Source organism: Danio aesculapii, chromosome 11, assembly GCF_903798145.1.
Source record: "Danio aesculapii chromosome 11, fDanAes4.1, whole genome shotgun sequence".
Lineage (NCBI taxonomy): Eukaryota > Metazoa > Chordata > Actinopteri > Cypriniformes > Danionidae > Danio > Danio aesculapii.
This window is the reverse complement of record NC_079445.1, coordinates 12181201-12194658: the sequence shown is the minus strand read 5'-3', so window position 1 is coordinate 12194658 and position 13458 is coordinate 12181201. Positions and strand designations below refer to the sequence as shown.

Below are 13458 nucleotides of genomic sequence, written 5' to 3'. Positions count from 1 at the left end.
AGAGTATGAGTTGTGAATGAATGAAGAATGATTGACAGGCGCAGCTGAGAGAAGCGCTGAGTTGAAAATGAATTTAAGCACTTGAAAATTAATCTGAGCTTCACATTAAACTATAGAATGGCTTCAGAACATTTGGGTTATAGTAGGCCTACATGACAACTTTCTAGTGTCTTATAATAGGCTACCTTCATGGCTTTTGTTGGCTTATAAATTACACAGAATATAGCGCAAGATCGGATTTGGATCGGGAAGTATCGGGATCGGTGCAGCCCTAATTTCTGAAAAGGTCTCCGTCCACACTACACCTCTGAAAACGCACATCACTTGACCACACACACACACTCTGGCATGTGCTGCAGCATATCCGGACGTCTGAGCTCCAGGCAGTCAATTAATTCATCTTGTCTCTATGTAACGACTTAAAATAAAACATAATTCGGCTGAGCACAATGATAAATTGATATATTAATTTGTGTAATCACGAACACTGATTCTGCATATTGAGTGATTGCTTGCCTTTATTTCCTATATTGTATAACTTATTGTACGTTATTGTAGGGATAATTTACAGTTTGAACCAAAGAATGACCAGTCTGTCAGATAAAGAAGAGCCGGAGTCAGAGATTCAAGTTTACTGAGGATAGTTTCATCAGTCTCATCAGCAGAAGCCAGCTTCAACAGTCACAATAAATTCGTAGGCCTTTCTGCTTACAATCATAAATTAACAACAACTATACTCTTACAGAATGTCATTAACTGCGTCATGCATAAAGGTCAGAGCTGTGAACCTACTCTGGTCTCACAGTTCGGTTACGATTATCATGCCATCGATTTGGTTCAATTCCATATCTCGGTGCATCACAGTGCATTGACGATGCTTTCAATACACAGTTTAGAAATAGTTTATTTTCTTCACATCACAACAATTCTTGATAAAAATGTATAAATATATTTATATACTATTTGTGATACAATTTTGTCCTTTAATGCAAACAGCCAGATATATAAACTGTACCAATAAAAACTTAATTACATGGACAGAACAACATGAGCATTTATTGCAAATAAACACATACATATCCCACTCGCTTTCTGAGCCTTGTCTAGTGAGTTCGTTCTTACATCCCTATGATTGGTCACGCGCTCAACAGAAAGGGCTGCGATTGGCTCTAACGCTCTGGCGTATTTCACCGATCAGTGTTGCCAACTATTTCCAATGAAAAGTAGCTAAAGCCTGGCTGAAAAGTAGCTAAATGTTGCCAGATGACCACACGAACTAATTTGCACAGTATCTGACAAGTGAAAGCCCATCATGTCTCTACTTTCTGAGGCGCCATATATTATATCATATTAAAACATTACATCCAGATGCACAATAAACAGGTTCTTATTGACATATTACTTTGCGTGATGACGTCATTGCATAATCGCAACTCAAAACTACATCTTTATGTACAGTAGTATTCAAAATAATTAATGTTTTCTCAAATTGACTGGCCATCTTAGCAAAAACATTATTTGAAATATGTCCATTTAGATGTGTATGAAAAATATAGTTGACTATTTGTAAAAGTAATACAAACCCTTTTTGATTTATTTTTAAATAAACACTGATATTGAACAGTTACATTGTTTTAAACAATCACAGCTTGCGTACTTACTCTTTTTAACTTGTGAAATTAACACATTTGTGAAAGTGACAACAATTATAGCACTATTGGAATTTATTGCTATCTAAATTACCAACAATTATGCATGTTAACACATATCAGTAAATTAACAGTTATGAAAAACAATCTGAGCAAGCAATTTACTTAAAAATTTTAAAAATTGCTAAAAGTAGCCAAATGAATGTTAAAAATTGCTAAATTTGTTGCTAGGTGCTTTCTGAAAAAAAAAAAAAGTTGCTAGGATAGTATGAAAAATTGCTAAATCTAGCAACAAAATTGCTAAGTTGGCAACACTGTCACCAATAAATGATTGATAAACAGCAGCGGCGATCACAGCTGATCCATGATAGACGCGGTGGAGAAAACTGCCGACATGCGCTCAGCTCTGTATCCACAAGTATCAATGTAACAGCCGAGAGGAGAGGAAAAGTCATGCCCAGCAGGTCAAATGGGCCACAGTGAGAGAGAGAAAAGGAGCACTTTCATTTACTCAATCACAGTGAAATAGGAGCTTCTGCTGTAAGTGTCAGTGAAAGACTATCCAACAAACACACACGCAGTGAAATTGTGCAGTTTCTGCGTTTTTAAGTAGTTTGAGCGTTTTAAATACATGCGCTCGCCTCCCTCGCCATAGTAAGCTACGAAGACATAGCACAAATAAGATAAATGACATCAGTACATAACAACTGGTTATGATTATTACTGAACCGATACTGAATTGTCCTCGTCTGCATCGCGGTGCACCAAAGAAACAATTAATTTTGACACCCCTAATATTAGGCGTGTAATGATTTATCGTGGTACGATTTATAGCGATGCAAAAATGTCACAATATGCATCGTGGCGTTATGATGATTTTATAACGATATGACGTCCGTTTTCTTTTATTAGTGAGCTGCTGTCACATGTGAGTTCAGATTGCTTGAACTAGCAGCAGTAACGTTGCCAGGTCAAGATGAGTGGAGTTAAAATACAGGATGGCCCATCCTCTCAAATTCGGACGTTTGGCAACATTTCGGTTTTACAGACATAGCTTTAGACCCGTCCGCTTTTTGACACGCATACTGGGTCAAACACAACCGAAGTCTTCACATTGTTTTACATACTTTGCTCAGCGACATGCATACCTCCTAATGGTGTTGAAAGTGAGTCACATACTGTGTTTACAAGGTACAATTCACCCAAAAATGTCATTTCTGTCTTAATGTAATTATGTATTCACGGCCGCAAAATCACACATGACGTGCTCACTGCGCTGCTGACCATAAGCTGTTACTACAGAGAGGGCGGGTGCGCGCCCTACTTAATGATAGACGCGAGCGCGTCTGCTTTAGTGAACAGAACCTCCATAGGCTGTAAATAACAGGTAATAAAGTTGTAAATAACATTCAGTTTGTGGCACAGAGTGATCGTTAGGGAGCCGCACGCGAAGTATGAACAGCACTTAGCTGTGAAAATGAAATCGAAAGCGTGCACGTCATTTAATGATCATATCACATTTTAGAGTTATGATTACGACAAGCATTTAATGTTTTTTTTCCGTAGCGAACAAAGAGTGTTGTACATGAGAATAAATGTTTAACAGTGTCAGTATAACTATTCTAGCCTATATAATATTGAATATAATGCAATAGGGAATCTGATAATGACAAATGTCTGATTTTTACTAGTGAATTAATGGTCTAATAATATTGTTAATGACAGATTGCAAGCATGTCTCAAACAAAATAATACAACTTCAGAATTATTAATAGTTGTATACTGATGTCATCACTTTACTGTGCATTAATGACTAAGACAAATTTAAAGTCTGTTCAAGTCCATTATTCAAAGTCTATTCAAAATTTTGCATTTTAACCAACAGTAGACCTACACACAATAATATTGTTGTTTTACCATAAGTCTGAGAAATGACAATAATAACAGCCTACTCATATTCACCTTTATTTTACATCTACAGAATCTTGAGAAAATTTACTTGAATAGAATGCAATTTTTTTTTATTTTTGCACCTTTACTTAAATTTTCCTTAATTTTGATATTTTCTTAAAGAACAACAAAAAGAAACAAACAAAAAAAAATACATTGAAAATTGTTAACTTGGTAATTTTTAAAATAAATCTTTTATTTGCATTTCAGTTTTAATTTTTAATTTTTATTCCAAATATCGTGATACATATCGAATCGTGAACACTATATCGTGATACACATTGTATCGTGAGCTGAGTGTACCGTTACACCCCTACCTAATATAGGTGTTTTAACCTGATTAAAGATCAGAAAATTTCCATGTGCCTGTGTACAACATCTCAATATCTCAAGCATACAAACAAAAGACAGCCACCTCAGAGCTGACCCCATACCTGTGAAATGATCCAAAAATGAATAGAACACACACAAAGTACAATCTATTTCTTACCCAAGGCTGAGTGTTCTCTCAGCAAGTCTTATCAAAACTGGTTAAAACCAGTATAATCTACATCCAAACTGGCAGCTTACATGCAAAGGAATTAACGTTAAAAGATTTAACACTTAAAATGTCAAACATCACTTTAGATATAATTAACACATAGCAAATAACAATAGGAACAGTTGTTTCCAATTCTTAAAGAATTGAGGTTCACTGGATGGTCTCCATGACCTCTGACCTGATTTGGAGCTCCTGAAAATTGAGTTTAGATAGACAAAGATAGGGACAAAGACACTCCTTTTTTCTAAGTAAATATATTCCGACAAAGTAGGTAATGTTTAACTTTATTCATTACTCAAAATCAATTTAAAGATTAAATACTGATTCAAATAATCATATGAATAAAGTAATGAAAAAAAGGATCAACGTTGATCCTTTCTGGGATGGATTTGAAGACAGAAATTTAACCCCATCATTTTACTTTTATAATGGCCATTGTTGATTATTAAAACTGATATTCAGCGAAGGTTTGTTGGTGGATATCCAGGTTTGTTTCTTATTTTTCAATGAAAATTAAAGGAGGCAGTTATGTTATAGGCTTCGTTTTGTTATAAGTATGCATACAGTGAAGATGACGGTCATATAAGTATGTAGCTACATTTTTGATGTCTGTTAAGTTGGTAATATCAAAATGAAAATAGGCAGTTCCTTATCCTCCTAGGGCTTGAGTGTCCACATACGTGGACAGCACATCTTAGCACTTAAGTGGCTATTTAAAATACTTTGAATGTTTTATAATTTGTTACAGACATACAGTATTATCCTGCCAGTTTTGCAGCATATGAAATGTCCCAAACACTATTTTTAAACGTTTAAAATGGGGGGGGGGGGGTCCTCTCTGATAGTCAAAGCAAGTTAAAAAAAAAATTCTATATTAAATATGCATAAAAAAAATCAGGAAAGAATGTTTTATGTAGATTCGGACCACGAGTCGACATATATGGACATAATTTTTCTCTAAAAGTAGCAAAGAGAAATAAAAAATGCATGTAATAAAACACCTTGGGCCTCAAAAGGTTAAATCATATTTTCATTTTATTGAAAACGACGTTATAGAGTACACTGTTTCCTTTGAAGATTTATCTGACGTGTCCTCTGGATTTTGTTTTCCATATCAAACTTGTGCACTTAATATTAAGAGAAAAAACCCTAATTAGATAGGCGGATGTCTGCAGCCACTGTTTTCAGATGTCTTCGTTTTCCCCCATCCACACTGACACAGAGCAGCAGCATTTTAAAACGAAAACTGCCTCTTCTGCATTTTCAAAACGCTCCATTTCCGGGGCTTGAAAACTCCAAGGTAGTGTGGACGTAAGCCATAACCATAGCAAAAGTTTTTAAAGCTAAAACATATTAGTGTAAACGGGGTCCTGAGTGTGCTTCACACAGATGAGTGGGCTTGATAAACCACCCGTAGAAACACTTTTCTCTAATATGCCCCAGACACTTTACTTAAACTCTATCTTACAAGAACTCAATAAGGAGACAAAGTTTACTTGTGAATGTTCCACAAATCATATACCTTTAATACTTCTTTTGCACAATATCTCGCACAATATTGTTGTCTTCTAAAAGTACTTGTAAAGTCAGTCTCAGGTTATGGCTATAGTTATGCATTTATAATAGATGTAAAGTTAGTTGTTCAGTATGTTGAAATTTATAGTTAAAAGTTTAATAGTTTAAAACATCCAGTGTTTTTATAGTTTAAAACGTACAGTAGGTCTGCTCGATTATGGGAAAAATCATAATCACGATTATTTTGGTCATAATTGTAATCACGATTATTCAAAACGATTATCAATTGAAGTCAAAATTATTCGCCCTCCTGTGAATTTTTTTTTAATATAAATATTTCCCAAATTATGTTTAACTGAGCAATTTTTCACAGCATTTCCTATAATATTTTTTCTTCTGGAGAAAGTCTTATTTGTTTTATTTCGGTTAGAATAAAAGCAGGTTTAAATATTTTGAAACCTATTTATAGTTAATATATAGCAATATATAGTTTTGATTGTCTGCAAAGAAACTACTGTTATATAATGACTAGTTAAGTCTTTGAATTGCACTTTAAGCTGAATACTAGTATCTTGAAAAATATCTAGTAAAATATTATGTGCTGTCATCATAGCAAAGATAAAATAAACCAGTTATTACAAATGAGTTATTAAAACTATTATGTTTAAAAATTAGTTGAAAATAAATCTTCTTTCCATTAAACAGAAATTGGGGGAAAAGGGTCGCTAATAATTCAGGAGAGCTAATAATTCTGACTTCAACTGTGTATATACAGTTATTTTCCTCCCTGTAAATAAGGAAAGGGAAATAAATACAATAGAATAAAATATTAAGCAAACTGTGCTTTAAGCATCTTCACTGTAACAAAAAAAAACTTTATAGCCACAAAAGTCCTTCAGTCAAGAGCAGTGAGGGATTGTCTCCTTTTGTTGTTTGATTAATGATGAAAACAGGCGGCAGCAGAAATTTTGTCACTTTAAGAGCAGTGTGGTTCAGATATGGTTTCTCTTTCACATGTCTGATTCTCAACTTGTTTGTTTATTGCACAAATGAGGGTTAATATGAATAATCACTAAACACCGCACTCTGACACAAATGCACATGTATTTGACCATTAAAGCGCTCATATTAAGATGGCGTTAGATGTGTGGGCTCTGCTCGACTCTGAGGCTGAGCGCGCACACACACAACAGCATGCGCTCTTTCGCGCTTTTAAAAACATGAATGATTCGAGTGTACATCAATGAACAATGCGCATCCCGTGCTGCAAAAGTTACATTACAGTACATGCTTTTAGTAATTTTAATGTGAAACTGAGCTTTGCAGAGCAACAAATGTGCGATATATGATGCAATAATCTTTTATCTCTATTAATGCATTTTCATAATCGTTAGAAGCCAAAATCGAAATTGAAACCAAATTTTCAATTAATTGCACAGCCCTAACATCCAGTGTTGTTCATATTTGACATGAGAATTCATTCCACTCTATATCGACACATGTAGTGAAATGATAGTTCAGCTCAACTTGACACACTTAGGAGTTTTCAATTTTTGTAGTAAAATAAAATATGCACCACATTTTTTGGGTTGTTATTATTTTTGATGTATTTCTCATTTTCTTCCAGGATATCTCTAATTCGAAACTGTGAAAAGCTTCCAGTCCAGGATCACTTCATTGTACAGGAATATTTAGATAAACCCTTCCTTATGGAGGGCTACAAATTTGACCTGAGATTCTACATTCTTGTCACTTCCTGTGATCCACTACGTGTCTTCCTTTACAACGATGGCCTGGTGCGAATGGGCACAGAAAAGTATCACACGCCAAATGAGTCAAACTTGGTAAGTTGACTAATAGTACAGCGATAGCAATGTACATTTTTTATAATACTCTGTAGCAGATGGACTTGTAAATAAAAATATGTATCAAAATTAACTTTATTCAAATGTCAAAACTCTGTACTTCACTTTATCATACAGACAATTGTGACAAAACAGATTAGAACAGATTAGAAAATGAAAGCAAGATTTCAGCTTTCTCATACATAATTGGCAGCAATAGACTAAATTCAGACTAGACACCATATGTATTGTGATGAGAATACTTGCATAGTAAGTTCTATCTATTCATAAGTAGGTTTTTCCCATTAACAGTGAGTATGTTTACATGGACACCAATATTCCGATTTTAATACGATTAAGATAATACTCTGATTAAGAGTCTACCATGTAAACAGCGATTTTTGATTGTCTTAATCTGATTAAAGTCATATTCGAACTACACAGAAATTGTATTAAGACATGTGGAGTATGCTGATTATAGTCGCATTATTGAAGGGCAGTACAGACATGTAAACGCCTTTATCAAATTATTACCATTGTGTTGGATTTTTGGCACATTTTGCAACAGGATAGTCTACAGTACACACACATGGCTGTTCGACACCTTTGCACCTACCGAGTCAGTAAAGGATCGGAGACAGCTGCACTGTGAAATGTGGAGATTTTTTCCCCATACTATGTGCTGTATCAAATTCCAATTATCTATTATCAAATTATCAAATTTAAAACAACACTTTTCCAGCAGTTCAGACTCGCATCCAATGTCTCGTTTGTCATGGGAGGCATGCATGAAATGTTCCTGAATGAAAGTGAAGGTGCCAAACTGCACTGAAAATAATTTTTTTTCATGCATTTATTTCCTCAGAACCAGCTATACATGCACTTGACCAACTATTCCGTGAACAAACACAATGAAAACTTTGAGCGTGATGAAACTGTGGACAAAGGCAGCAAACGGTCAATTGGCTGGTTCACGGAGTTCCTTCGGATTAATGATTATGATGTGGCCAAATTCTGGGGCGATGTATCGGTGAGTTTTAATTACTACTGCTTTTTTATAATTAATTTGGGGCTGCTCTCTACACTACCTGACATAAATCTTGTCGCCTATCCATGTTTTAGGAAAAACAAATGATAACTTGACTTCTAGTAGATCATTTGGTACCAGAAGTGGCTTATATGAAAGGCAAAGGCCTCTAGATTACGCTTATTTTACCTAAATAAAATATGATCATGCCTTGATTTTTAATTATTTAATTAGGACAGTAAGGTCTGACTTTGCTTAAACAAAAGTCTTGTCACTTAGCAGAAATGATCTACAGTATAGAATATAAAGTCATAGTGGAGTGGAAAAAGAATTAATATTGTGTTTGACTCCCATTAGCTTGGACGACTGCATCCATGCATCTCTGCAATGACTCAAATCACTTATTAATTAAGTCACGTGGAATGGCAAAGAAAGCATTCTTGCAGAACTCCTCAAGTTCATCAAAATTCTTTGGATTCATCTTCAATGCCTCCTCCTTTATCTTACCCCAGACATGTTCAATAATGTTCATCTCTGGTGACTGGGCTGGACAATACTGGAGCACCTTGACCTGCTTTCAGGAACTTTGATGTGGAGGCTGAAGTATGAGAAAGAGCACTATCCTGCTGAAGAATTTGTCCTCTTCTGTGGTTTGTAATGTAATGGGCAACACAAATGTCTTGAGACATCAGGCAGTTGATGTTGCCATCCACTCTGCAAATTTCTCGCACACCGCCATACTGAATGTAACCCCAAACCTTGCTTTTTCCTTCACCAAACTTGATTGATTGCTGTGGGAATCTTGGGCCATGCGGGTTCCAATAGGTCTTCTGCAGTATTTTTGATGATTGGGATGCAGTTCAACAGATGATTCATCTGAGAAACCTACCTTATGCCACTTTTCCAAATGATCAACTAAAAGTCAAGTTATTATTTGTTGCTCTTACAACTGAGATCGACGACAAGACTTTTGTCAGGTAGTGTACAGTGGAAAAAAGTGCCATTTTAATTTGTTTGACGACATGACATGATGAAAGGATGTAATTTAAATGATTTGTAAATAGTTTTGATGAATAGTTTTCCCATGCAATAGCCATCTAGTTCATTACGCCTGGATTTACTGAAGACACTCAGATCTTGTTTTTGTAGCTGCAGCCAATGCTTTGCCTTGTTTGACTGAGTTTGACAAGCTAACGCAATTAGGGCCTTTCACAAAGGTCATTTTTATATCTGTCTGTGCTCTTTTTTCAATTGTCTTTGTAAACATATGCTAGATGGACAGTTGCGATGCATTTCACTGACTTTTTAGCTTCTTGCATCATGTCGAGTTAAATGAGTTTTTCAATAAATATTAGAACTTTTTAAAAGTGTTTTGCACTTCATATGATGCCATTGATTCACACACATATCAGAAGACGTCCTGCACCACGGTTCCAGTAATGACCTGATAGACTCTGCACCATTTTTTTAAATCAGCCTCCATGGCTTCAGTTTCTAAATTGTATCAAATTTTCCTGTCAAAACGAATCTGTTTTGTGTCAGTATGTCAGTAATGCGACAGCTCTGCCCTTATCTCCCTCTGCTTCTGTTTGCACTCCCTCTGTTTTCCTTTTTTTAATCTAATTGTAAATTTTCCATCTTTTAAATTGAGAGCTAATCCATTCACTAGAGTTTTGTATTTGTTGACTTATTTAGCAAGCTTTCATAAGTGTTACAGTTTACCCAGTGTACACCTTCTCTATAATCCAGTGTCTCTATGTACAGTTGAAGTCAGAATTATTAGCCCTCTTGAATTATTGCCCCCCCCCCCCCCCCCCTGTATATTTTCCCCCCAATTTCTGTTTAACGGAAATATTTTTTTCAATGCATTTCTGAACATAATATTTTTAATGACTCAATTCTAATAACTGATTTCTTTTATTTTTGCCGTGATGACAGTACATAATATTTACTAGTATTCAGCTTAAAGTGCAATTTAAAGACTTAGATTAATAGACCCTTTTCGCATTTCCGGGTTTCTCAGTAGCGGAAGTCGTCATAGTTGGGAAAACTTAGGGCGCAGTGAATGGGAGAATACAACAAATATTTTTTTACAATCCTATTTGCTGAAATAATAAAAGAAAAACTCCACGATCATGTAATAGACTTTTAAAAAAGGGAAAAAAAATTGTGTGAGACTGATGTAGGCACCAGAGGAATGAATAACGTCAAATTTACTGTCCTGTCTTATAGATGCAGCAATAGAAATGCCACGCACAATTGGTTTGTTTTTTTGTACAAGTGGTTCGAAAAAAAATATATATATTTTTTTGTAATTTGACGCAAATATGATATAATACATACATAAATACATATAAATGTTCATACGTTTTCTTAAAAAAATCTACTTAATAAAGATTTCAAGGATTTAAGATTATGATGACCATTAAACGCGTCATTACAGTCTTGTGAAAAGGGTCCATTAGGCAAGTTAGGGTAATTAGGCAAGCCATTGTTTAACAATGGTTCGTTTTGTTGACAAATCGGCAATAAACATGGTCAGCAACAATACTCAGGTAGGCTGTGTGGCGATGCTCAATTGGTACTAATGGGCCCAAAGTGTTCCAAGAAAATATCCCCCAAACCATTACACACCGCCCACCAGCCTGATCCGTTGATACAAGGCAGGATGGATCCATGCTTTCATGATGTTGACATTAAATTCTTACCCTACCATCCGAATGTTGCCGCAGAAATTGACTCATTAGACCAGGCCACGTTTTTCCAATCTTCTATTGTTCAACTTTGATGAGCCTGTGCGAATTGTAGCCTCAGTTTCCTGTTCTTAGCTGACATGAGTGGCACCCGGTGTGGTCTTATGCTGCTGTAGCCCATCCACCTCAAGGTTGAACATGTTGTGTGTTCAGAGATGCTCTTCTGCATACCTCTGTTGTAACGAGTGGTTATTTGAATTACTGTTGCCTTTCTCTCAGCTCAGTCTGGCCGTTCTCCTCTGACCTCTGGCATCAATAAGGAACTTGCGCCCACAGAACTGCCGCTCACTGAATATTTTCTTTTTCAGACCATTCTCTGTAAACCCTAGAGATGTTTGTGCATGAAAATTCCAGTAGATCAACAGTTTCTGAAATACTCCAACAATAATGCCACGTTCAAAGTCACTTAAATCACCTTTCTTCCCCATTCTTATGCTCGGTTTGAACTACAGCAGACTGTCTTGACCATGTCTAATAGGGTATATGCAGAAGGACTTTTAATTTGTCAGTAACCTGGGTCAAACGCTTTTGGTGTTCTTTAGGTTGTTACAAAATTGACACGTTTAAAGCCGCCTTTCCACTGCACATGACATTTGGACACGACTGTCGCACAGAATTTTAAGTTTTATCATGCACTATGGGAGAGAAGCTGTTCTCGCAGTGTCCGAAGTAAAGGAGTGCAAAAGCATTTAGACCCAATCCCAATTCTATCTTTGTACACCTACCCCTTCCCCTTGGCCTTTCAAACAGAGTGGGCTGTTTGACTGCAGTAGTTAGTCCAGTTGCGTTATTTATCTTCAGGAAATCACTGAAGGCAACAATTTCATGTTATCATAACAATATTGTATTAAAGTTTGTTCTTGTTGTGGGAAGAAGAAGACAGGGTCGGCGATTCAGGTAAGTAATTATCTTTTTTTTTTTTTTTTTTTTGTCAATGCACACCACACGTAGCTGTGTGTGTGCATGCTCTCCTTTCCTCTCTCCCCGGCTGCTCCCTCTCTTCTCCTTAAGAAGGGTGTCTCTCCGGCCCAATCACTAGAATAAATAGGTTTTATTTATTATTTCTTTCAGCAATTTGTGCCCCCGACCTGTGGACCACCTTGAATTTAAAAGGCTGTAACGCTAGATACCAATGTGTGATCTGCGTGTTGGTATCCTTCATGCGGTGGAGCCACTGGAGAGGAGCATGATCTGAACAGAGGACGAATTCCCTGACTAGGAGGTAATAGCAAAGAGTGAGAATGGCCCACCTGATCACCAGGCACTCTTTCTCTATGGTGCTATGCTTAGCCTCACTCTTACTGAGTTTGCGGCTAATGTACAGCACCGGTCGTTCCAATCGTGCCACCTCCTGGGAGAGAACCGCCCCCAGACCCCGATCGGATGCGTCCGTCTGTAAAATAAAGGGCAAAGCAAAGTCATGCAATAGCACCCCCCCCCCCGCAAAGTATAGTGTTCACCTTTGAGAAGGCCTGTTGCACTGCTCTGACCATTGGACGGGTATCCGGTCCCTCCTTTTTAGTGAGATCAGTCAATGAGCTGACGAGGGCCGAATAATTAGGAACAAAACGCCTATAATATCCTGCCAGTTCCAAAAACTGTCTCACCTTCTTTTTGGTCTTAGGTCTTAGGTCCTATCCGTGACCCAAGTGGAAGCCCAGATACCTTAACTTCGCTCGCCCAATTGCGCACTTCTTCGGGTTGGCCGTGAGCCCAGCCCGTCTCAGCGCTGACAATACCGCCCCTCAGATGTTGCATATGCAGTTGTTAATCATTACTGAAAATGATGTCATCTAAATAAGCAGCTGCATATGCTGAGTGAGGGCAGAGTATTTTGTCCATCAGATGCTGAAACGTCACTGGTGCCCCGAACAGTCTGAAGGGAAGTGTCACAAATTGGTATAAAATGGCATCGTGAAGGCCAGTTTTTTTTTTTGGGGGGGGGGGGGGCAATCGAGTTAAGGGGATCTGCCAATATCCCTTTGTCAAAACCCAGTGTTGAGTAATATCGAGCAGCACCTAACTGATCGACACAGCATTGACTTTTCTGTAATCCACACAGAACCGGACCATGCCGTCAGTCTTGGGTACTAAGACAATCGGGCTGGCCCAGTCGCTGTGGGATTCTTCTACTACACCCATGTTCAGCATGTTACTCAATTCTTCCTGAACTACTTTT

The 13458-nt window shown here is 36.9% G+C and overlaps 1 protein-coding gene across 1 annotated transcript in view; it reads left to right on the top strand.

The window, feature by feature from the left end:
- The window catches only part of ttll7 (tubulin tyrosine ligase-like family, member 7), a 220960-nt gene that overhangs the window by 61619 nt on the left and 145883 nt on the right, over positions 1-13458 (top strand). Inside the window, 2 exon segments of the mRNA XM_056468436.1 lie at positions 7283-7499; positions 8365-8529. Coding sequence (XP_056324411.1) covers positions 7283-7499; positions 8365-8529 — 382 coding nt within the window.